The sequence below is a fragment of the Vespula vulgaris genome, chromosome 8 (genome assembly GCF_905475345.1).
Source record: "Vespula vulgaris chromosome 8, iyVesVulg1.1, whole genome shotgun sequence".
Taxonomy (NCBI): Eukaryota; Metazoa; Arthropoda; class Insecta; order Hymenoptera; family Vespidae; genus Vespula; species Vespula vulgaris.
The window spans coordinates 561,768-586,164 of record NC_066593.1 but is presented as its reverse complement, the minus strand read 5'-3'; the positions used below and the strand labels follow the sequence as shown (position 1 = coordinate 586,164).

At 42.2% G+C, this 24,397-nt stretch overlaps 1 protein-coding gene and 1 non-coding gene across 14 annotated transcripts in view; both read left to right on the top strand.

Annotated features, from left to right (window-relative positions):
* Window positions 1–24,397, top strand: part of LOC127065873 (calcium/calmodulin-dependent protein kinase type II alpha chain) — a 64,908-nt gene that overhangs the window by 5,160 nt on the left and 35,351 nt on the right. For all 13 annotated transcript variants that reach the window (XM_050998839.1, XM_050998840.1, XM_050998838.1 and 10 more), the window contains exon 2: window positions 22,074–22,168. In XM_050998839.1, the coding sequence (XP_050854796.1) occupies window positions 22,074–22,168 (95 nt within the window). The remainder of the gene's footprint in view (window positions 1–22,073; window positions 22,169–24,397) is intronic.
* Trnag-gcc (transfer RNA glycine (anticodon GCC)) lies at window positions 24,117–24,187 on the top strand. Its single transcript has one exon. It is a non-coding gene; the product is annotated as a tRNA-Gly (tRNA).

The following is a 24,397-nucleotide window of genomic DNA, read 5'->3' as shown; positions in this document are numbered from 1 at the left end:
TAATAAGTTTAGCGCAAAGCCAAGTGTTCGACTTGTTAACTTACAAGGTAGAATTGTGTCAAATCGCATGGCATGGTTCGCTGACTCGTCGATGTGTAGCACGTGTTGCGAACATTCCTCTATCTGAATCGAACGATATTCTTTTCGTTTGATGTATTTACAAAGAATAAGAAACTATTCAAATACTACCATTTCATTTTTAATTCTCTACGATATTTTATCCGGCCACTCTACCTAACGACTTTTTCTTTTTCGCTTTTCTTTCGCAAGAAACTTCGCTCAACGACCTCGTTACGTCGCCCATTTTTTTTCCTTCTCCTTCTCTCCCCTTTTTTCTCTTTCTCTCTTTCTCTTTTTTGTTCGTGCTTGAGTGATAAGTTTAAGTTATGACGAAATCACGAAGGATCGAATCGGTTAAAATTTCCCACGTGTGGCTTCTACGTAAAACGTCGATCGAGAGACGTTCGATCGAGTCGTAGAAAATCGATCGTTTACGTTTAACGAGATCCGCTTCTCGTTTAACGTAAAATCGTTCAACCTACGTTCGTCGTCCCACGTTTCGGCCGATTAATTAGCGTCCTCGTTAATTCGCGGTAATTATTTTGCGAGGAGAATAAGGTATAACAATCGTGGCATAGAGATTAGATACTTTTGTCCTACTTCCACCTACGGGAGAGAGTAGAGGGATATCGATTCGCAAGTGTACATTTTCTTTCCTCGCGTCGCCCTTTTTTCTTTCTTTTTTTTTTTCGATTAATATTAAATTATACGAGGGAGGAATCTCGTTAAGACGAGGGCGAACGCTTTCCAGTGCACTCGAGTTGCACTTTTAGTTTTCCGAGCGGTTTCTCTTTTCTCTTTTGTGACCGAATCTACGTACACAGCGAAGCACGTAACTCGATCACTTTGATTATTTCCTTTGGCAAAGAAAGAGAGAGAGAGAGAGAGAGTGCGACGTTAATTTTTTTTTATTCTTCTCTCTCTCTCTCTTGGAAAAATTCGATTTGAGGAGCCCGCTGCGAATGTGGTGTTTCGCGGTGCTCGTCGCCAGGCTTTAGTATCTTGATAAACAAATTAAGGCCAATCGAAAAAGTCAAAGTGGCTTTCGATGATTTCGACGAAAGACTTTTCATAAAAAGTAAGTAAATAAATGAACACGTAGATACACCGTTCGATCGACGATGTTCAATGGACGATAATTCAGAAGAACGGATGGAGGTGTTTGTCTTAGAAAAATGCATTATACGATCGTATAGTTGCATAAACCAGATGGACCCTTGCAAGAAAGAAAGAGAGAGAGAGAGAGAGAGAGAGAGAGAGAGAGAGAGAGAGAGAGTTTTAAAGAGAATATTAAAAATAGATCTCCCTATTCGTACGTCGTCCTTCGAATGACGAAATATCTCATCCCTCTCCTTCCCCACTTCTCTCTCTTTCTCTCTCTTTCTCTCTCTCTCTCTCTCTCTCTCTCTCTCTCTCTCTCTCTCTCTCTCTCTCTCTCTCTCTCCCTCTGTCTTTCTCCTCCTCCATCCTTGATCGTTATTTACCGTACCGTTTGCCCTCGCGAATTCTCAATAAATATTAGATCGAGCAAAGTGAAAGCGTCGGGTCTACGCGTCTGATTCGTTTCTCCAGGAGGATATGAAATGTAAAATGAAGAGATAAGCTGGGAGATATCGAATGAAAGATAAAAGACGAAGGTAATAATTGATAAGTTGTTCCATAGACCCTCCAGACCTCTCTCTCTCTAATACGGCACGTGGGCCATCGGATCTCTTACTTTTCGTCCTTTTTCGATGTGCTCGGCTCACCTCGGCGGATCTCGGACAGATTCGAGCTTGAGAGGGCAAGCCACCTGTCCTGTAACGTCCTCCCTGGGGACATTCCCGAGGCGAGCTCGATCGATAAGCCGCCACCCTCCTCCCCACCTCCTCCATTTATGTAACTACTTATATACCGCAGCTAGTAGTAGTACATAGGTAAATATAGCTATACGTTTACGCCTTATATAAACTTTTACATACTTTTTCTAAACGGACGAACGCAAAGCGTTAACTCTTATTAAAATTATCATCGATTCGCGAAGGCTTTTAGAAGCGACGAGCGTGTTAAACAATGAACGGCTATCGGCTTTTTAGGCATTGCACGCCAAAGAGAGAGAAAGAGAGAGAGAGAGATGTTGTTTATTTATTTATTATATACGTTTCGCGTCGCGTCGTTACAAGGTTCTTGAGTATCGTCGGAAAGAAGGAAAAAAGATACGAGAAATTATTGTAGCGATCTTTTTTCCTTCGTAGATAGGTAGACGTTAATTTGGAATAAAAGATGAATGAAACTCCTAGATTCTTTCATCTCGTCGCGAGATATTCGAGGTGCATCGATCGAACGTACGTTTTACCGATGGTTTGAAAAACTATATTCTTGATACAGGTATACCACGGCTTCTATTTTTTGTTATTTAATTTAATCGCATGTTCGACGATTGCGTTCGTAGTACGTATAAATATATCTATGTAACCTATGACCTTTGAAGCTCCCCTGAAGTTCGTAATATTATTTTTGGATATATCACTCGAGCTGCTACCTTTATGAACAGCTCTCTCTCTTTCTCTTGGTCGTTTCGTCTCGAAACTTTTATTTTTCCGACTCGTCCGTCAACGAGTATAAACTTCGATTTCGCATATAAATATTATCGATGGTTCTTTTTCTTTTCTTTCTTTTTTTCTCTGTCTCTCTCTTTCGAAATAACGCGTAATCAGCATCCGGAAATGAAATTCGTATGGAAAATCGCGCGGAATGTAATTGTTTAAATTTGTGTCGAGTAGCACCGATGCAAGCAGAGGTAGTAGCTCTTCCTGTAGGAAGCTACGAAGTTCGCACACAACTTCTCTTATACTCGAGCTTCATGCGCATAAATACTACTCGGTCTGCTTGGAAAAACAAAATTTATCACTTTTTCCCACGGAGGCACCAGCGCGTTACGAACGGGGAATATTTTGCGCGCATAAAACCGTGCGCTCGCGGAAAGAGGCAGAGATTTTATTTATAACGCGCCGCATACATCTTGTTTACGCTTTACTTCATTACGAATAAATTGACAGGTTCCGTATACGCGATGCTGCATACGCGATGGTCGAACGAGACCAAGTAAAATAATACATTTATTTTTATCAATGTTTATCGCTAATATATTAAATAACCCAGTATTACTCTCGTAATACTTGAAACGAGTATCGAACCATCGAATAAACATTTTTCATCGGAAAATCGAGGCGAGATGAAAAAATGTATTCAATGCGTTTCCCGATAAAATCGAATCCAATAAAATAGTTGTCAATGTTTTTCGTAGGATCGTTCGTACAACGAGTACCTACCTACCTATCTAATATACGATCGGTAGTAAAGTCTCTCCCATTATCCCAGAATTTGCGGGTAGGATATACGAGTCCAGTTTTATTTTCGAATTTCAAATTACTCCACGAACGTACGAGCATAAGAATTTCCGTACAAATCGAGTAATACGTAAGTTCGATGCTCGGCCGAGCGTTAAGGAGGGACGATCGAAAAGACGCTGTCCAGGGAAGACTTCTCAGAGATATTTCTTTCTCTTTCTTTTCCTTCCTCCTTCGTCTCTCGTCTTCATTTCGTCGAGACGTGATCTCCCAATGGAAATACATTTATTAACGTCGTTCCGGATCCGTAAGAAGTTGGCGGAAACGATCGCCTTTGGGACAGGGAAACGGCCGTACGAGGTCGAGGCAGACGATGAAATTCCTGAACCGCGTGTTGCATACTTCTGCAGGCCTATTTTCGGTTCGTACCATACGCTATTATTAGATGGCTACTGCGAAAACGAGAAAGATAAAGAGAAAGAGATAGAGAGATAGATAGAGAAAGGAGATGTATCCAGTTGAAACGAATTGATGTCTTAGAGAGCAAGTATAACGGCCTTGCTTCAACGTTTGTCAGGAATCGAAGAATAGAAGTCCGCGCGAAGGTATCGATCGAAAACTGAAAGACCGAATTCGCTTCTCCCTCTACTCACCCCTTTCTCCTCCTCTTCACCCCCCGAAAATTGCTCCGGGAGATTCGTCGAGGATCCTAGACGGAATTTCGCGCGCGGAGACTTAAATTGGATGTACGCGTGTCGCATCGATATTGCTTTTCCGTATATTAAATCGACAAGCGATGCTCGTGCCCCGCTCGAAACTTTGAAATTACATTTTCTAAATGGATTATAATTGTGAAATATATATATATATATATATATATAGAGAGAGAGAGAGCTATCTATCGCGATTCCCCGTCCGAAATGAAAGAACAGTTTATATTCGTTCGAATGGATCGCGAACGATTTATTTTTTAAGGCGTTATCCCATAGATACATAAATATCTTCCTTCGGTACATTTTTTCTCCCCTATTCTTTCTCTTTCTCTTTCTTTCGCGTGGCGGGAAATTTGAAAAACAAGATGGATGCGTCGCTTTCGGCAATGCGGCTTCACGAGACCGAGACCGTGCAGCGTCCGCTCGCTCGGGAAACGCTCGATGTAGATAATCCAGCTTTGCCACGGCTTTCGAAGCGAGTGACAAGCGTGCGATCTAAAAATAATGGTTCTCCCGTATACACGAGCGAGCGAGCAACAGAGAGAGAGAGAGAGAGAAAGGAGGTGCCAAGGTCCATTACTTTACGCGCACGAAGGCGTCTTCGTGCCGGCTTTACCTACTTCTTTCTCGATCTAGAATCGCCGGCCCAATTTGACGTCGAGCTACTCCTTTGAATAAGAAAGAAGATAGCGTCGAGATGAATAGAGAGCTTCGAGAGCTCGTGGAAATGGAACGATTTGCCTTACCATTCGTCGTCTTACTTCCCTTTCTTCCATCCCTCCTTCTTTCCTTCTTATTTCTCCCTCCATCTCTCTCTCCCTCTCTCCGTTCCCCTCCCTCTCCCTCTCCCTCTATCTCTCTTCTTTGCTCGCGTATTATTATCACGCTTATTTTTCTCTTCTCGTTAGACGAACGACGGACGCTACATTACCTCAGAGCGATTTGTTTTTCTTCTTAACACTGATTTCTCTCTCGAGAAGAAAGCAGACCTTGTCTCGTCTTCCGCTCCAATTACGTCGTATTATTGAATAAAAAAGAAAATAAAAGAAGAAAAAGAAAAGAGAGAGAGAGAGAGAGAGAGAGAGAGAGAGGAGGAAGACGATTAGAAGCCAAAAGAGCACGATCCAATAAAAAGATAAACATCGTTGGTAGATCTTGAAAGAGTATATGGCAAACGCGTGCGCTCAATCATTTCGATATCATAAATTTTATTTTTCGACGCGATTGCTACATAAAGTTTACCGATTGATACTTTTACTTTGCTTTCTATCGTTAGTCATCTTTGCGAAGGTATATAATTCTCAGGTGTTTCGTATAAATAGAAAACAAGTATTTATGGGGAAACGGAGGAAGAATAAGGGTGGGTGTTGAAGGAGGGTATATAGTTCGTGCGGTTCGCTCGTAAATCGACGTTCCGATGCGATATCTCGCGGTTCTCGTGCCGAGAATCGCGTTTATCTGCGTTATGCGGTATGTACGCGGTCGCCGCAACTACATTGCATACGTAAAACGCGTTCGCTCGATCTAAATCTTAAGGGAAACAACGTGAGAGAGAAGGAACGTGTCGTTTTAGACGTGTTCCGATTTATTAGCTACTTCCGTTTGCGCCGACACTTTATCGCGGCGCTACTTTCTGATCGAGGCGACGGAATATAGAAAGAAAGAAAGAAAAAAAAGAAAAAAGAAAAGGAAAAGCAAGAATAAGAAGTAGAAGAAGAAAAGGAAAGGAATATTCAGTCACCGACGAGAGGTCGTTCAGCGGCGAATTTTCGTCCCTTTTTTTCTAGCGTCTTTTCTTCCGAATCGAAAGTTTTTTGGGTGGTTGCCCGGTGAGAAAAAACAGAGAAAGAGAGAGGGAGAGAGGAAGAAAGAAGACGGAGCGACGGTAGAAGTTGGCGCGTCCTACTGCGCGAATGATTAAGGAAGGAAGACAAAGGAGTCGAGGGTGACCCTCCTTTCCACCATCTCTTCCGTAGTGAGCCCTAGGTTGCCTCGCGCAACCCCGAAAAGGCATTGTCGCTTGGAATGCGACTGATATTCTTGGAAAGTGGGACGGTGCAAAGTTGATTTCGCGCACCAGCCGCGTATTCCTTTCTTCAAAATCTCGTTTAATGAATAAATCAATTGTAATTAGTAGTATCTACTGGTATTTAAAAAAAAAAGAAGAAAGAAAAAGAAAGAGAGAAAGGAAAACGAACGTAGGCCGATAAGCGATAAGTAAATTCAACGTTCGTAATAACAGAGTTTTCCGAGTTAAGAAAATAATGCGTTTCTTGGCGTCAAAGCGTTAGTTCCGGTTCGTCCTTTGCAAAACGAACCACGTAATTTATTTTATCCGGCAATCGAGCTTGCTTCCGATATAACTTCGCTTAGACCGGACTTTCTCCGGTGTGTTTCTCTTTTGTGTCGCGTGTAAGGGCCGCGATAATTACTTTCCCGAACGATAACGCGACTATTATTTCTTGTTGGACGAGAAACGTTTATATGTACGTGCCGTGACGCATACACGCGTACCATTTTATCGACTCTACGATTTCTTTTCGACGCGACAAAGCTTCTCTCTCTCTCTTTCTCTTTTTTTCTCACTCACTCCTACGTTCGAGAATACTCCATATCTACTGTGTCTTGCGTTCCGATCCTCTGATTTTTTCTTCTTCCTTTCTTTCTTTCCTTTTTCGTGAAATTATTCCAACGAAAATACAACGAAAGGAAAAGTAGTCCGAAAAAAAGTTTTCATCTTTCATACTGTCGTAATAATATCTTTCATGTTCATTGAGTACTTGATGGTCTCTCTCTCTCTCTCTCTTTCTCGCAAGTTCTTTCGTTATTTCCTTGCCTTTTAATTTTCACGTCGGACTCCTTGTAATTCTTTTCCCTCGGTTCTCTTCATCATCGTGACACAACATTAGGCATTTAGCCAAACGCCGCTCTCATTACCATATGCGATCGACTCCGTTCCCTTTCATCAGGAATTCTCGTTTACCTACTTTCCAAATGGAAAAAGCGTTTTAATGGACACGTCCAATTTATTCTCTTAGGTACGCTCGACTTGTCCGATTGGAAATGTTCGATTCGCTCGATAAAAAAAGAAGGAGGAGGAGGAGAAAAAAAATTATTAATAATCGAATCGTTTCGAAGAAATTGTATTATATCGAATGTGAGAGAAAAAGTGGATTGATTTTAATGCGAAACTTTTTATTAATCCATCTACAGGGAGGCGTTTTCATTTTAGAACTCGTCAAGGTGACGGATCATTCCGTCATAGTCGGTCATCGTTATACCTCACCCTCTTCGTTTCCCCTCTTCATCTTCGTAGGACTACCCTCTTACGTCCATGCACAATACTCGAGGCAACGTGCAGTGTAACGCATGTCGTAACTTTGTAACTAAGCACAGGTGGTACATATGACTAATTAGTAGCACGTATCAAATTACGTTGGTCGCATAGCTGCTCGAGATGAAAGTCATTGAGCGGAGAAGAGGAAGGAGGGAGGAGGAGGAGGAGGAGGAGGAGGAGGAGAGAAAGAGAGGTCTTCTTGAAATTGAAAAAGGAAAGAAACTTTTCTCTCGTTTCTCGAGCTCATCTTCTCATCTTGTTAACGTACATTTTTTATCTTCATCTATCTCTTTTCTTTATTTTCTTTTTATTTCTCTCTGCCTCTCCTCTCCTCCTCCACCTCTCTCTCTCTCTCTCTCTCTTTTACCGTTTCAGCGTCCTTGATATTTTCCCTTAATCTGTCGTAACGGATAATAGAATTAATAATAAGATCTTTTTTCATTTTCGTTCAAGGTAAAATAAGAATACGCGTCTACCTGGATGTTTATATAAAAGCTGCAATTAGCACTGTCCATTAGCGTTACATTTTATATATATATATATATGTGTGTACCAAAGTCAATCAAGTTAGGTACATGCATTATTCGTCTTGGAGGAAACACGTGCGGTGACACGAGCTCGCGAGTGCACATATCGATCGAAATGGGGAAAATTCTAGAAAGGTACGCGAGTCCTCTCGTGGGACACTTCCACCGTACCGATGGACGTCGATTTCCGGTTACAGGATTACTATGGCCGGGTGCCCGTGGCACGAAACGCGCATCCACAAAGTCCCTCGCGTACTCCCTTTCTATCCTACTTTATCGATAAAAGCAATTTCAGCGAGTACACCAGCGATACCTCGAGATATCTACTATGTACCTACTTGAACATTTATTGCCCTATCCGAGGTGAATCAAAGATCGATTGTCATTTTTTATTTTTATCATCCCCTATGCTCCACCTTCTGAAAAAGAAAGGGAAAAAGGAAACACGAAATATATGTCGTGTGCTTGTATAAACGTAACAGCTTTATCGTCGCGAATCATCGATCGAAAGATCGATTTCAAAAGACAATGAGAATTTTGGCAAATGTCTCGTAGGCTCGCGATCGTTGCTGAAAATCCTGCGTTGGACACGATGACCCAGTTATCTACTATTATTAGCGATCTTCTATATCGGACGAAACGAGTTACGTAAGTGTCTGTTATCCTGTCGATGCGGCGCCGAATGCTGTCGGCCGTCGACCGGATACGGAATAAGAAAAGAGAGGATAAGGAAATGGACGGATAAGAAAGAGATCTCCCATCATCCAACGATATCTTTCGGTCTAAGGGTGCTTTCGATGGAGAGGATCGATCAACGTCGTGATATTTTCTTTTCTTTTTTTTTTTTACTCCTCTCATTCGAAGCCCTATTCGTTTGAACGTTTGCACGATTCGACCAACCTATGTCGTCCTAAGGCTTCCGAAATAGTACAAAAGTATCTTGTTTATTATAATAACTTTAAGGAACTTTCTAAGACGTCTTGAAAATAATATTATATATATATATTTTTTTTTCGAAATATACCAGCTATGTAAATTACAATAATTCGAAATTGTTTGAAGCGCAAGGAATTTTTTTTCTCTCTCTTTTTCTTTTTTCTTTCTTTTCTTTTTTCAAATAGCGCGAACAACGAGAACGCGTAATAAAACGTGACGCGTTCAAATAAAGTTATTAGCATTACTTCCATCGAAAAGAAAACCAGAGATTACCATATATCACTTTATTTACCGCACACCCTGGCTGGAGATCTTCCTGTTTACACGCTCAAAGCCGATTGAATCGACGAACGTGCCTCTCGAATTTCGAAAGGAGCTCTTCAACGAGTCTCTCGTTTTACTCTACGCTCTCTTCTTCGATCATGAAAATATTAAAGTTCTTTCAAATTTTAAACAAATGTTTATTATAAATATCCATTTACACACACACACATATATATATACACATATACACACACACGTATACGCGTATAGAATTTGCTGAGAACGAAGTCGCTAAATTTCCATTAATATTTTGATGCTATCGTTGATCCTCGTGGTATGTACATACATACATAAATATGTCGATCGAATATGCAGTCTCACGTATGCGGAATGTGATACGCGACGACTCGTTACATCGAAACAATAAATAGAAAAAGAGATAGAGGGAGAGAGAGAGAGAAGGAGAGAAAGTAAAAAAAAGAAAGAAATATGCACGAACGGATAAATGGAAACTCGGGCGTTAAACGTTGAAGATCTTTTCGACGCTTTGCGGTTCGCGTCTTTGAATTCGCGCGTTCGTAAATGCGTTTCTGAAGAACCAAAGAAAGATGAAAAGATGGTGGGAGGAAGTATTGGTTCGGGAGTACGGCATGAGGGTGACGCAAAACGAGAAGAGCGGAGATTCGTGGAAAGACGAAAACGAAAACTGTGAAACGAAAGAAGAAAAATCGAAACTCCCGAGTTTTCATTCTTTTATCGTAGAAATGGTATATGTATGTGTATCAAATCGTTGTGCGGTAAGTTTTATTCGTCGTTGCCTCTTTCTCGTTTGAATATCGTTTCCCTTCTCTTCCGATAGAAAAGACGGAAGGAAAAGGAAACGAGGAGCGAACAGAAGAAATAAAAGAGAAAAAGGAAAATGAGAAAAGGAAAAGGAAAATCTGACACGAGAAAAGACACGATTTTTTATTTAACGAAAGTTTCACGCTAAAAGTTCAGGGCGTTCGAAGAAAAGAAAAAGAACAAAAAAAGGGAAAGAAGGGAAGAAAGGAAAAGGGATCAGACGCTTCGTTCGAAAACAAAAAAGGTAGTTACGTGCATACCTAGGTAAATATTGAGAAACGAATGAAGCTAAGTAAAAAAATGAAAGAATAGTATAGAAATGTCCTGTGACAGAAGGAGAGCATAAGCAGGGCCGTGCCTCTGCCGTTCAATGCCCTGCGTTTCTCCGTCTCTGTCTGTCTCTCTCTCTCTCTCACTCGCGCGCGCGTTGGAGAACGAAGTATCGACCGGTTAAAGCTATTCCCGGCCGGCTGAAGCGGCCAACTTTCCCACCCCTATCGAGCGAGTCTCCCCACCCTTCTGCACCCTCGGAGCAACGTCGCTACGTTCGCATCAGCCGTTTCCATCATCCTTATCCGTGGGTCTCCTCCGGCGTCTCCTCCGGTTTTAACCCCCCTAACGGCCTCCGTTATATCGGCCTCCGGCCCTCGCAATAACTCGGAATAAGTCTCGCTTTTCCTTCTCACGCGGTTTTACCGTGGCTAACCGCGCAAGAAAAACGTCCACGCGAACTATTCGATGCAGGTGTGCCACAACTTCCTATAATCTTTTTCTTACTTTCAACCCTTACTGTACTTCCTTTACTTTCTTCTTCTTTTCCTCTTTTCTTTCAAATTTCGTTTTGAAAGATCCGAACGTCAATCTATCGTTCTTTTCTCTCTTTTTTTCTTTTTTTTTTTTTTTTGATTCATAAGTCAGATCAAAGAGCATTCGTTGTTTCCTTGATTGTTTCAACGAATGGAATTTCGATAGAGATCTTTTTCAGTCCTTTTCTGCGGCGCAAGGAGATCATCGAATAGGATACGCGTTGTCCTTAGAGATGTCGCTCCCGATGGTCGTCCACCATTTTTAAATCTCTTCGTCCCTACTCTCTACAGTCTCTTTCTATCGAAAAGAGAGAGAGAGAGAGGGAGAGAAAGGGAAGGAAGAAATAGAGAGGAAATGTTCGGGATGTATTTTTACTGGCTCCCGCGAAAATGTCGAGAGTGGAGTAAATAACGTGTGTCAACGGAAGCAAGCAACACTTCTCTGAATATCATCACGTTGCCGAGTACGTACGTACGTACGTACGTTACCAACGTACGTATGTACGTACGTACGTACGCACGTACCGAGGAATAACGGGCGTATATTTACTCAAGCTCACGTGTTCGCTCTACGCCCACGACAAAATGGCCGTGTCACGTGCGAGATCGTGCGTCCTCAGAGTTATTCGCGTTGAAAAAGAAAAGTAATACCATCTTTCCGTTCCTAATAAAAATGAGAGAAACAAAAGTAAAGAGGTATGAGGTGTATAAAAAGAAAGAAAGAACGAAGAAAGAGAAAAGAGAATAATAAGCAAGACTTTTATTTTTTCGCGCAGCTATGATATATACGTATTCATTTTTAGAAAAAGATGGGCGAAGGAAGCTTTCATCCCCCGTCCCTGAAACCGATCCCACCGTATGCGTGTGTACCTATGCGTGTCCAACGTCGAATAGAAATAATTCATATTCCGTTTCCACGTGAAAACAAAGTTCCTCTTGTTGTTCGTTCGCGTGCAACTCGCTTAACTGCGTGGAGGGCACGTGACTTTGACGGCATGCATAAATGATATAATACGCGAGCCGATTCGTCACGCAAATGTTCGCGGCAATGACTGTACAGGGAAATAATCAAGAGAGAAAAGAAGAATAAAAAGGTTAAGTGGATTCTCGCCATCCCTTACGTCGCTCTTTTATTCCGACGGATTTCTCTCTAGTTTTTATTTCTTTTCCTTCTCTCTTTCTCTCTCTCTCTCTCTCCTGCGATCCATGAATAATACGATACGCGATGCTATCTATCATCGTGAAATTGAACTTACCCTGATTGTATAATTTCGTTACACATGCATATATATTTTCTAGAGAAGATTGAACTCTTATCGATGATAGCGAAAACACGCGATGAGATCGTGCCGCACGCGGTCGGTCGGTGATAGGTGATGAGTTTTGTGCTTAAGACGAGAAAAGGAGCAAGGGGTAGAAAAAAGGAAAAAAAGAGAGAAAGGAGGATAGAGAGAGAGAGAGAGAGAGAGAGAGAGAGAGAGAGAGAGAGAGAGCGTTCGCGCGTGCTACACCGACTGCAATTCATTCTTTCTACCCGAAGCCTCCTTTTTGTGACGTGGACGCGGTGGATGAACGCGAAACGCCGGCGAAACTATTGCGATGCTCTCTCTTTCCCTTTCTCTTTCTCCTTCTCTTTCTCTTACATGTACCGAGGAACACACAAAACGCATCTAGTACCGCGTTTTGTTGCTGTATGTGTCCTCGGCTCGCCGTTTCATTGTTTTTTTCCATACTCCGGCGGCAGACAGTTGACACGGAACAATGCAACACGAAGTTTATGTGTCTATCTATGCAACAGCGGATAGAGAGATAAAAAGAGAAAGAAAGAGAAAGAAGGAGAGCGAGAGAGAGAGAGAGAGACGGAGTAAAAAATAGTACGAAGTCTCTCTCCTGTCTCTTTTGTATTTGTCCTTTCTCTCTTTCTCTTCGATCAATCGTTCGATTACAACGATTATTAAATAATAGAGCGGCAATTTTGAAGTATCCGGATTAGCCGTAACAATCGACGATTACGACGACGTTTTAAATTAGTTTGGTGAAATTTTCAAAAGGCAAAAGATCGATATCGAAATCGATTAGTTGGAAGGGCGCGTCGTTTCACGTACAAAAGTCCAGCTCGAATTTGAATCGTGTTGGATGGTCGTTTATGAATTATCCTCGTAAAGGAAGGGACGAACGTTTCGTGATGTCTCGTAACGTGCGACGAGGGAATCGAAGATAGTCTTCTCCAGGGAAATTATCCTGCGAGCATTTCGAGGTCGTCGGTTGGACGGAGATTGTATTCGATCTGCTAATACGTAAAGATAACTCTTCTTATCTTCGGAGAACGATAAAAGAAAATAAAAAGACTTTCTTATCTTTCGTCTGGCTCATTGATCCGATCCTCTGGAATAAAAGTCCCGACGTTTGATGAACGAAGGAAAATTGTATCCTTTTTAATTACTTAACTTTAGAACGAGGATAAACGTGTAGATATCCGCGGATATACGTATGTAACCAAGTACGTAGATAGTTTCGATAATAAATCCAAGATTAGGAAATATGGCGAGCTCGTTCGACCATTCGCTTCGGAAGGTGCGTCTAATATCGTCGTCACGGTTTGTTTTCCGGAAGGCGTAGTGGGAAAAGATCAATAGGCAGTAGGCGGTAAAGCCTCCATCGAGATACCGCGCACGTATGCGCTGCTATCTAGAAAATAACCGTGAATTTCCGACCGTATACGTTTCAATTTCGTGTTACCTTTATTTATTAACCATCCTAATCTTATTTTTCCATTTTCAAGATTTACGATCAATTTCAATCTTCCGACTTAACGCGACAAGTTCTATTTCTTGAGAAAGATGTTACCTCTTTGAGTCTTATAGACGCGATATGAAATAAATGTTATATATATAAATATATATATATATATATATGCACATACGCACACATGTACACACATATACAGCATGTAATTTTAAGATATTAGTCTTCCTCCTAAAGCTTACTTACGCGTATTAGCAAAAAGTCGAAAAAACAATTTGGGTTAGAGAGCGCAAAAGGTCAGGTAGTTTTAACATGAACGAGCAGGTCGGTTTTCTGTATTTGACAGGAATCGACAGTTTGTAACCATCGAACGTATTCGACTCGGTTGCGTCTTATGCGACGGTATCCGCATGCTGCTACCTACCACCGTTCGCGATCGGTAGGCTAAAGTGGAACGAGTGGGTCGCTATGCAAAGTGCAGGAGCACGTTTTACGACGTACCACGTGACGCGCACTGATCTTACGCTATAGACGGCCATAAAGCCGCGGGTCAGGATTCTGCAGGATATGCGCGCGCATCCTCCCTATTCTCGGCTTTGCCAACTTTCGACGATTAAATTTTCTTCTTGGGACGTCCGATCTATAGCGAGTCTCTACTACTAGTATCACTACTACTATTACTCACCCTCCCTCCCTCTCTCTCTCCCTCACCCTATCTCTCTGTCTCTCTATCTATCAATCTATCAATCTCTCTCTCTCTCTCTCTCTCTCTCTCTCTCTCTCTCTCTCCCTCCTTCGACGTTTCCTTATCTTAGGCGTCCGTGCGAGCGCATCGTAGCCATTGTTAATGTAATATACGTCGGAAAAGGAAAGAGAAGTCTTCGTTCTGTACGAACGTGTTCGTTCAACGTCGTTCCTTATTCGTTTATGCTTTTAACGTGCTAGCAAACGTTTAATCTTTTTTTCCGTCTTTTTTTCTTTCCTCGACAAAGAGAACAAACGTGTGAAAAGTTTCTCGTTTCTAACTAGGTAAATAGATTATGAATAATACGTTTCCAGCATAGCCAACGAATACGATCACGTATCATGGATTGTAGTCAGTCACGACTCGAGCTGTCGGAGCTTTGAAAGCGCGTTCTCTTTTTCCGTTCGAAAATATCTATCGAATGCTCTCAATGATTTAACACAGAATATATCTAGGTATTCGTTCGTATATAACGACGAATAGATATAATTTCGTTAAAGCTTATATTTCTCGATAAGGAGAGCGTTGGGAACTTGATGAAAACGAAATGATATTCTAGTGTATCAAACGGTGGTTCAATTTATTACTCTTGGAAATAGAATTTACTTACTTTGATATTTACTGTTTGAAAGTAAGATATATTTCAGACAGGGCAGTGGTAACGATGGCAGTAGGTAGATACAGAAAGAGAGAGTCGACGAGGGATAAGCCAGGTCGTCGGAGGGTGAGAGAGTACCGGGAGCTCGATATCCGTTATACATGCATATTAGATGGTCCGTGGAAGAGAGAGGAGGGTCTTTCGAGTGTAAGGAAGAGAGAGAGAGAGAGAGAGAGAGAGAGAGCTCGTGCACGATTATTTAAAGCTAAGCAACGTGTCGTCGCGGTGCCGCGCGCTTAGGGGTGTGCCATGCAAAGGCACAACCTCGCCGTTGGATCCCAGGAAACGTAGCTTTGAAGTCGTCCTCCTCTTCCTCTTCCTCCTCCTTCTCCTCCTTCTCCTCCTCTTCCTCCTCCTCCTCTTCCTCCTCCTCCTCCTCCCCTTCCTCATCCTTCTTCTTCTTCCTTCTGCACGCCCTAGTTACACACCTTGTCGAGCAATCGACTCGATTCAAGGCCGAGCGCGCTCGCGCGCTCAGACACACGACACACACACACGCTTGCGTACGTACAAGAACGTACGATGTGCTCGTGCATCGGCACAAAGCCGTTGCCGTCGTACGCCATTCCCTGGCGACTTTCTACGTCGTTCAGGGGATGGTCTCCTTCGTCCCTCGAGTCCTCTCTATTCCGCGAACTACTATCCCCTTTCCTCGATTCTTTTTAATCCTCCATCTTCGTTTCCTGTCTCCTCCCTTTCGTTTCCTCCCCACCTTACTTCTCTCCCTCTCTCTCTCTCTCCTTCTTACGCGAATACTAAAATAAACAAAACAAGGAAGAAAAGAAGAAGGAATCCTCGGTCCACTCGAGCTCGGTGGAAGGGAAACGAGAAAAAAAAGTGAGAAAAAATAGGTTGAGTAGCTCCCCCGTCCTTTGCCTTCGGTGAACGCTAACCGCAAGTGGCCATTCGTGATAGACGCGAAGGTCGTCCAACGAGGAGAAAGAATATTCTTCGGGGTTGAACGCGCCAACAACTTCTATCTCTCTATCTTCCTTTTTTTCTTCTATGTTTTTTTCTTTCTCTTTTTCTTTTTTCTTCCTTTCCAACATCTTTCACCCTCCTATTCCCGACCCTATTTTATATATACATTTTTCTTCCCAGCTGCCATTGCTGCCGTCGTCGATGCCGTTGCTGCTACCGCTGCTTACACAGCAAGATTCGGCGAGATACTTAGCCCCTCATTTAGTTTCTAGGTCGCGGGACAAATAATAAAAAATCGTTACTCATCTACTATACCTTTCATTTTCGATCAGGAAAATGATCAGCGAATTTGATAGCACGGTGACGTATCATTTTTATACACACTCCTTCTAATTCACATTTGGGTATGGACGTTTCAGGAAATGTTTTCCGATCGTTCGTTCGTTCGTTCTCAGGTTCAATGCGGAAAACGAACTTCGATACCAGTCTCATCCTCCAACCTGACGATCTTTCGGCTCGTTTAATTCGAGTAGACGAGCTGATCGGTTAAGGTAGTCAGTTTAATTAGTTCCCCTCCCTCTCTCTCTCATATACAGACACACACATCCACATACACACGCGCGTTCACTCAGAGACAGACAGCTATGCTACTCAGTTCTCTCTATAGGAGTCGAGCAAATCGAAATGCCACCGCATCGACCGTGACGACGGATCTATTTCATCGGGTTCCATCCTGAAATCATTGCACGCACACAGACGTATATACGTGCTTGCATACGTGGACAGTATCGTTGTATCCCAAGAGTAGTGACTATAGGGAAAGAGAGAGAGAGAGAGAGAGAAGTAGATAGATAGAGACTTTGACGGGTCTGCTCCTCTGTCGTGCAATGCAGCCGACTCGAGTCGAGGGCACTCGTCAAAGTTACTCTCTCGAATGCGTCTCTCATTGTCGAAGCTCTATCCACTCGGGATAGTACTACTTCTAAAGAGTGAGATGCTCTCTCTCTCTCCCTCTCTCTTTCTCCCTCTCCCTCTCTCTCTCTCTCTCTCTCTCTCTCTCTTGGAGAATACGTCTGGACATCGGATAGACGTCGATTGTCAGAAAATACTCCAGGATCTACTTCGAGTATCGTAGTTACTACTCGTCGAATTGGACCGAGCTACTCAACACCAGCTCGAGAGTATTTTCGCATACTGCTACGATAGAAAAGCACGATTTCGTTCGGAGCTTTCGTAGTTGTTTGAACTCGGCGATTCGTTGAATTACGAGCGATTCTAGAACGTACTTTCCAACTTTCGACGAGTCCTTCGCGATACGTAGAAATCAAAAAACGTTGGTATCTCTTTTCTTAAGAAATTAAGGTATTACGTTTCGTCGTAAGTTCGTTGCTCCATACCCATTCGGGTTCGATGTATTTCACTTGCAAAATACGATCGATTCCAATGGATTATAAAATTTTTTTTATAGATTTACTCACGTGCGTAGAACTGAGTGAAGTCGCGTTCGTGCGAACTCGTTTGTTAGAATTCAATGGGCATTCAAAACTGCCGTCTGATTCGCGATTTTCATTTAATAAAGGAAAACGCGTTTATCGTGTCGCGTTACTCGTAGCAACGATTTATAAAAAAATAATGCTTAGTTTCTCATCTCGCGCACGTATATCTCTCCTTTATCTTCTTCTTTTGATACTTCGTCTATCAACGCCGATAATAGCGTTCGAATTATCGTCGCTTTAATTATACGTAAGCGAAGCGTTCCCAGGCAAAGAGAGTTTTGCGTCTACCAGCCGCTAATTGTAGTAAACTACCGGCGGCGCTGATGCGCACGGATTCAAGCTAAACTCGGCGCTTCCGTTGAGCGCAATCAAATACGTTTAAATTACGTTTCCTGGGTAAACTCGACCTTCCACATAATCCTCTGTTTTCTGCTTAACTGTTCCTTTGACATTACCTAAATTACTTTCTCTCTCTCTCTCTCGAACTCGAACTCGAACTCGAACTCGAACTCGAACTAGAACTCGAACTCTCAGATTGTCAATCTGTTTTTATCGTAAATATAAACACTTTCAATATTTAATGAGTAAAGGAAAGAAAACTAAATAATAATCGTACGTAAGTACACATAGATGTACATACGTGTGCTTTTATATATATGTATGTATGTATGTACGAGTGTGTGTGTATAACAAAAAGTGAATCTAACCGTATGTACTTACTCGTCGACGTTCTAGTTTTACATAATTCATACGATCCACTCTAAGAGCGAACAGAAGCTTCGGGTTTTGCTGGCTTCGACATGCTCTAGCACAGATCTTGCGAACGTGTTTTTTAGCTCTATCTCTCTTTCTCTCTCTCTCTCTCTCTCTCTCTCTCTCTCTCTCTCTCTCTTCCCTTCATTCTTTCATACATCGAGTCGATTTGTTACTTTGCATTCGGTCCGGAACCAATTATTTGTTTCCGCGAATCCCTGCAAATTTACGCGAGCGACGCGTATTGTCGAGAGAAATTATTCGTACGAGTTTACCTCCTACTCCCTACGGACAAATTCTGGATATTAAAAAAAAGAAAAAAAAATAATAAAGGAGAGAGAGAGAGAGAGAAAGAGAGATTTGAAAAATGCGAGGGTGAGTTCGTTCGTTCGCGCGCTCGTGTTAAAGGAAGAAAAGATGGAGCGATAAATCGTCGAGGATCGCTTGAATTATGCTCCAAGCAAAGAGAACTCTCTCTTTCTTTTTCTCGCGTGTTCTCGAATCGCTTACGTATATAGAATATATATATATATATATATATATATATATATATATATATATATATATATATATATATCTTACATCTATGCAGTAATTTCTTTCTTTTCTTTCTTTTTTCCTTTTTTTTTCGATCTATGGAATATATAAGCACACATACCTACGTAGAGAAATTTACATTCTTTTTTGTTTCTTTTTTTTTAAACAAACAAGGAGTAATCCAACGAGAATAATCGAATAGAGAACAATCAGATATCGACAAACAAAACGGACGATGAAAAACATGGATATTAATCTTTCGTTAGCAGTCAGCGAATGACGTTATGAATTATGAAAAGAATGTAAAATTATGTATTTCGCTTTGTTATAATAGGAAATATCTACGTACCTATATGTAACGCGCATACGTGTATACACACACACACATGTATGTAATACTATGATGATTCATAGCAAGATAACGAAATATCGTGTAGAGATTTTTGCATTCTCGAGTACATAGATATGTAAGTTACGTATCCATTCTCTCTGGAAACTCTCTGGAGACGTACGATTTGCATTAATCGATTTGTATTCATCAATTTGCGTACGGACAAAAATAATACCGTTTATTATTACGCATAGGCAAAAATGGCAGAACGATCGACAAAGTTATTCCCGTCGATGTTGTACGAGTATATCATTTGAATAATTTTCTCTTATTTAATTTGCCAATATATTTCATTTTAGCAATCTCTCTAAAAACAAGAAAAAGAGAGAAAAAAGAAAACAGAGGAGAAACATATTTTGAATATCTCATTAACAAGAGAGGATAATCAAATTGCATAATTATAAAAGAACGCGATTAGATTCGTTTTCGCAGATATGCTAAAAGGAAAATAAGAAGACTAGAGAACACGTGAAAGCAACTTCGTAATCAGAAGGGTGGTAGTCGGTCGGTTGGTCGGTCGAAGGGTGGTGGGATGAAGGGTGGAGGAGGTGGAGGGGTAGTTTCGGTGGTTTGCGGCAAGAGAGGGTACGATAGGTGGCGACACGATCTTCGGTAATGATTGGTCGTCATGGAAACGAAGCGGAGCGCGCCTCGCCCTTTTTCCTCTTTGCTCCTTCCGAAGCGCTTCGTATGGCGCTTCGTATGGCGCTTCGAATGGCGCTTCGAATGACGCTCCCAATGGCGCCTCGTCGTGGCGCCTCGTCCTGCAGGATGAAACATTAAAATGCCGTTTGCCTCGGTCCGCTTCTACCTTTGACTACTACTATTTTAACAACGAACTACGTTCGCGATCGAGTTTCCATTAAAATTCTCTTTTTTGATCCTTCGCGAAGGATCCTTTCTGTTTCCATTAAATTGAAAAAAGTTCAAAAAAAAGAAGAAGAAAAAGAACGAGCTACGGTTAATTGCTATTTGAACAGTTTCCGGAGATACAATGTCAACCCTTTATAACATGATTAAAAAAAAAAAAAAAGAGAGATAAAAAAGAAAGAAAAGGGAACGTATCGTATGTCTATAAAATTCTTTTATTTTTGACTTGGAGCAATACGAATAGTAACAACGATAAATCATGCTCTCTCTCTCTCTCTTCTTTTTTCTCTTTCTCTCTTGATCTTTTTTCCCTTTTTTGCCCCCGGGACACCTGACCTTTCTAGCTCCCAACGACAGAACAAAGTCATCCCTCTTTTTATTCCACTCACTTCGCCGTGCGGACGGCTTTCTGCGTTCCAGAGGCTTTCTCTATCTCTCTGTCACTTTAGAGAGGAAAGATTGTTAATCCTTCGTACACACAGAGGTCTTCCTTGCAACGAAGGCAAAACGAAACGACGTATTCCACGAACTCTCTTTCTCTCGCGATTATCTCCTATCTTTTCGAGAAAAACGGAATAAAACGAAACGAAAAGAAACAACCTCTTTATCGAATGCGCAGTTAATGAAAATGAAAGGATAGGACCGATACTCTATCCTGATACTCTACGAATTTGTATTAATAGCTACGGTCGTGACTGGATCGAAATAATCCAGTCAATGATTTCTATCGGTTCGTATATAAAAGACGAATGAAATGAAACGAAAGATAGATCAGATTGGTTGTAGACGTCACGGAAGAATACGAAGGAGTAACGAGCGCTAGACGCTCGATCCTCTTTCTATTATTCGAGTGATGGACCGAGCGGTGGAAAAGCACTCCGTTCTTTTTTCTTCTCTGTTATCTTCCGCGCGTCTCGTTTAAAATTCCAACTAGTTATATCGTAGGTACCTCCTTGCATTTAGGTACCTATGCGTCTCGAAATACTGTTACGTTCTTTCGTGACTAGAGAGAAGACGCAGGGGGGGAAGCGAGGGTGATATAAAACGCTTGCCGTGCACGTTATAGAAATCTAGGTGGAGGTAAAGCGTCTTAAAAGCTCGAGCGTTGCCGCGGAAGACCACAAAGGGAATTTCTTCGGTAACGCTTGGAAAGGTATACGAGAGTAAATGTCTGAGGAACGAGAAGGACTTTAAATGCAGCCAGGAAATACTCCTTAAGGGATACGATGCAGTCTCCGTAAATAGGCCGTCGGTTAATAAATAATAGAGAACGGCAAAGAGAGGAGGATGCGAATTATGGAAAGTATATTTTACTACCGAACGAGTATAATCGAGTTTGTATCTTTTAAAAGAGCGATTGTTGCACCAACGATAAAAAGGCTTTTTCATACGCGAGATCGCGTTTATAAAATTCTAATATATGTATATACGTACGTACTTCGTCGCGTATCCTTTCTTGCTCGAGGAACCCGATCAAAAAGTTACGACCGCAGTCGGAATACTTTTCGACGAATACGAGAAAACCAGCGCAATCCTTCGAAATTTTTCTTTCGACAAAAGAATACGACACGTTGTTTCCCGATCTCTCTAGACCCTTTTTCGAAGGATCGTAGAAACTTTGTCAATCGAACCCGCGCTTTTCTATACAGGTGGCTGCATCGTACGCTCCTTCCAACAACCTCTTACACGCTCCGTCGAACTTCGACTCCAGCTAATCGAGAAAGTTTAGTTTTCGGTTAACTAGAAGCGTTCCGCTCTTCGACGTTCGCGTTACGCGCCGTACATATCTAGCTAGAGCCGCGATAGCTGCACGCACGTACTCTATACTTAGGCAGGTATATACGAATATGAAATATTGCGAGCGAGCGTAGCGTAAGCTCCGAAGTTTAGTTTCTTTCACGACTCTAAAAGCGGGGAATTAAAAGTCGAGCGAGTAAACCGAAATGAAGATAAATCGTCTTTTCCCCTTCGACTGGGAAATTGAATTAACGAAGAAAAAAGAAAAAAAAAAAAAAGAAAAAAAAAAGAAGGAAGAATCTTTACGATCTTTCTCTTGCCTGACGGTGATTTAATAATAAAAACATAATGCGATATCCCATAGTAACTCCGTCGAATTAACGGAAGTTGACTCGATTGTTTCAGAGGCGCCTTCTCCGTGGTACGCCGATGCGTTCAAAAGAGTTCCGGTCTCGAGTTTGCTGCAAAAATTATAAATACCAAGAAACTCTCGGCGAGAGGTAAGTGAAAGAATAATTCTCTTAGATTTTTCTCTTTCTTAAACTTAGACGTAACGAAACGGACGCCGCGTCAGCGTTATTTAAACGCACGTAGATACGTACGATCGTACGGCCGATCGTCGGACCGACACGTCGATCCCCTTTAGTCGCATCGCTTCCAGCGATACTTTCGAGCCGGCACGAGCAAAATCCAATTTGCCTTTTATCCCTGGATAGAATCGAATGCGAAAATTTTCCAAACCTTTTTCCCCGATTCCTTTGGTCGATCTTTTCGATATTCTCCAGAAATATTTTTCGTGGTCGAGGAGGCCGCAAGGAAGATGACTCCTCGAAAACAGGATTTGAATGATCCTATCGAGTCTCGTACTCCTTCTTTCTTATATATTATTAAACGATAAAAGTTCGTTCCTTCTCGGAGAGAGGCAAGTTGATCCTTTTATCAGGAGTATCTCCGTTCGATTGGGATGTCTATCGCGTAACGACGATCTACGGAAAAGCTTTTCTTCGTTGAAAATGCAATATGGCGTTTCGGTCGGGTTTCTAATCTCGCTTTTTTCGTCTTAGACAATCACGGAAGAGAGAGAGAGAGAGAGCGAACGAATCGGCTCTCGCTCGTCCTATAGCGACGAACATATATCGACGCGCGTGCGACGCGTGTCTAAAAACAACGAGCGACGCCGTTGTCAAGCTGCCAACATTCCATCGCGAGCAGCCACGGTGCCAATGGCGTAGGATAGCCGGCCCGGAAAATATAGTTGGTCCCCTTTTGAAATTCGATCGCCCCTGAGCGCGCCCAAAAAAGCTCTTTCTCTCTCTCTTATTCCGCTCGTACACACGACGCTCTCTAATCTCTCTATCTACCTCCCACTCAAGTTTATATAGGAGGAGCGGTTGTAACGGAGGGTAAAGGGTGACGAGGGGTCGAAGCCAAACGAGCGTCCTAATCGAATCAATTAAAATACTGTCCGTGTAAAACTTATCCGATATAAGCTGGATCGTGTTACGATCGATCGAATCGGTTGGCCTGCACCCCTGTCCCTTGTCTCTCCTCTCTCTCTCTCTCTCTCTCTCTCTCCGTCTCTCTCCTGCTAAAAAAGAAGCTCGCTTTGAAAGAAGTGCTTCGAGAAAACGACGAGTAATAGCTTCGTCCACGTACATGCGTTACACTGCGTGACATTCAGTCGCATATTCAGTTTCTATTATTTTTCTTCTCTTCTTTGTTCTTTTTTATCTCCACGTAGCATAGAAGAAAAAATGACAAAGGTATCTTTCGGTCGTCCTTGTTCGATATTCCATTTCCAGTCGTCGTGCGTGTCGACCCAGATTTCAAGGAGATCCTCGCGAAAGGATCGTCGTCGTCGAAGGGTCGTACAATCTCGAGCGATTATGCGCTCCTTCGACGTAAAGGGTGACCGTGGCACGTTGTTTGCACGCTTCGAATGAGGGTTAATCCATATCCGTGTGTATATATGGAAAATTACGAAACGACGAGGTTGGCCTCTGTGCGGTGCAATGTAGCGTGCAAATAGGAGGAAGAGGACGAGGAGGAAGGAACCTGCCTTTAGAACTCCAAGACCGAAAGGAATTTTCGTGTCGAGGGTCGCGGCCCGAGTGCAGAAGGCAAGAGGGCAAGAATCTCCTCCTTGGAGACAAAAGGAGGACAAAATGAAAGTGAAGATTCTGCTTTAATCCTCCGCGCTTCTCCTTCCTCCTTCGTGCGCCCGACTTTTCGAGCCTCCCTGCGTTTTACGTCAGAGTAATCCTCTTTGGATTTAAATGGAACCCTCGAATAAGTAGTCGCGTTAATATGCAAGCTAAGGCGTCGCGAGCACAAGTTACGTTTGCTTTCGAGCGCGCGAGAGAAGAACGTATAGCGCGTATTCCGTGTTGACCGTACGTACACGAATTCTACGTTCATCCCTTATTTTTATAGAGTAGTGTTACCGTAGCATCGGTGGTTCAGTGGTAGAATGCTCGCCTGCCACGCGGGCGGCCCGGGTTCGATTCCCGGCCGATGCAGACTTTTTTTTTCCCTTCTCTTTTTCAAGTTTAACTCAACTTGTAAAATCCTTCGAGAGATCCTTCCCGAGAGTTGTTTTATATTTTTATGATATTAAAAAATTCTCTTTGCCAGAGAGTGAGAGAGAGGGAAAGAATATAGAGAGAAGATAGAAAGATAAAAGAGTCAAGGAAAAAGCAGATAGCTAGAGAAGAGGCAGAAGGAGAAAC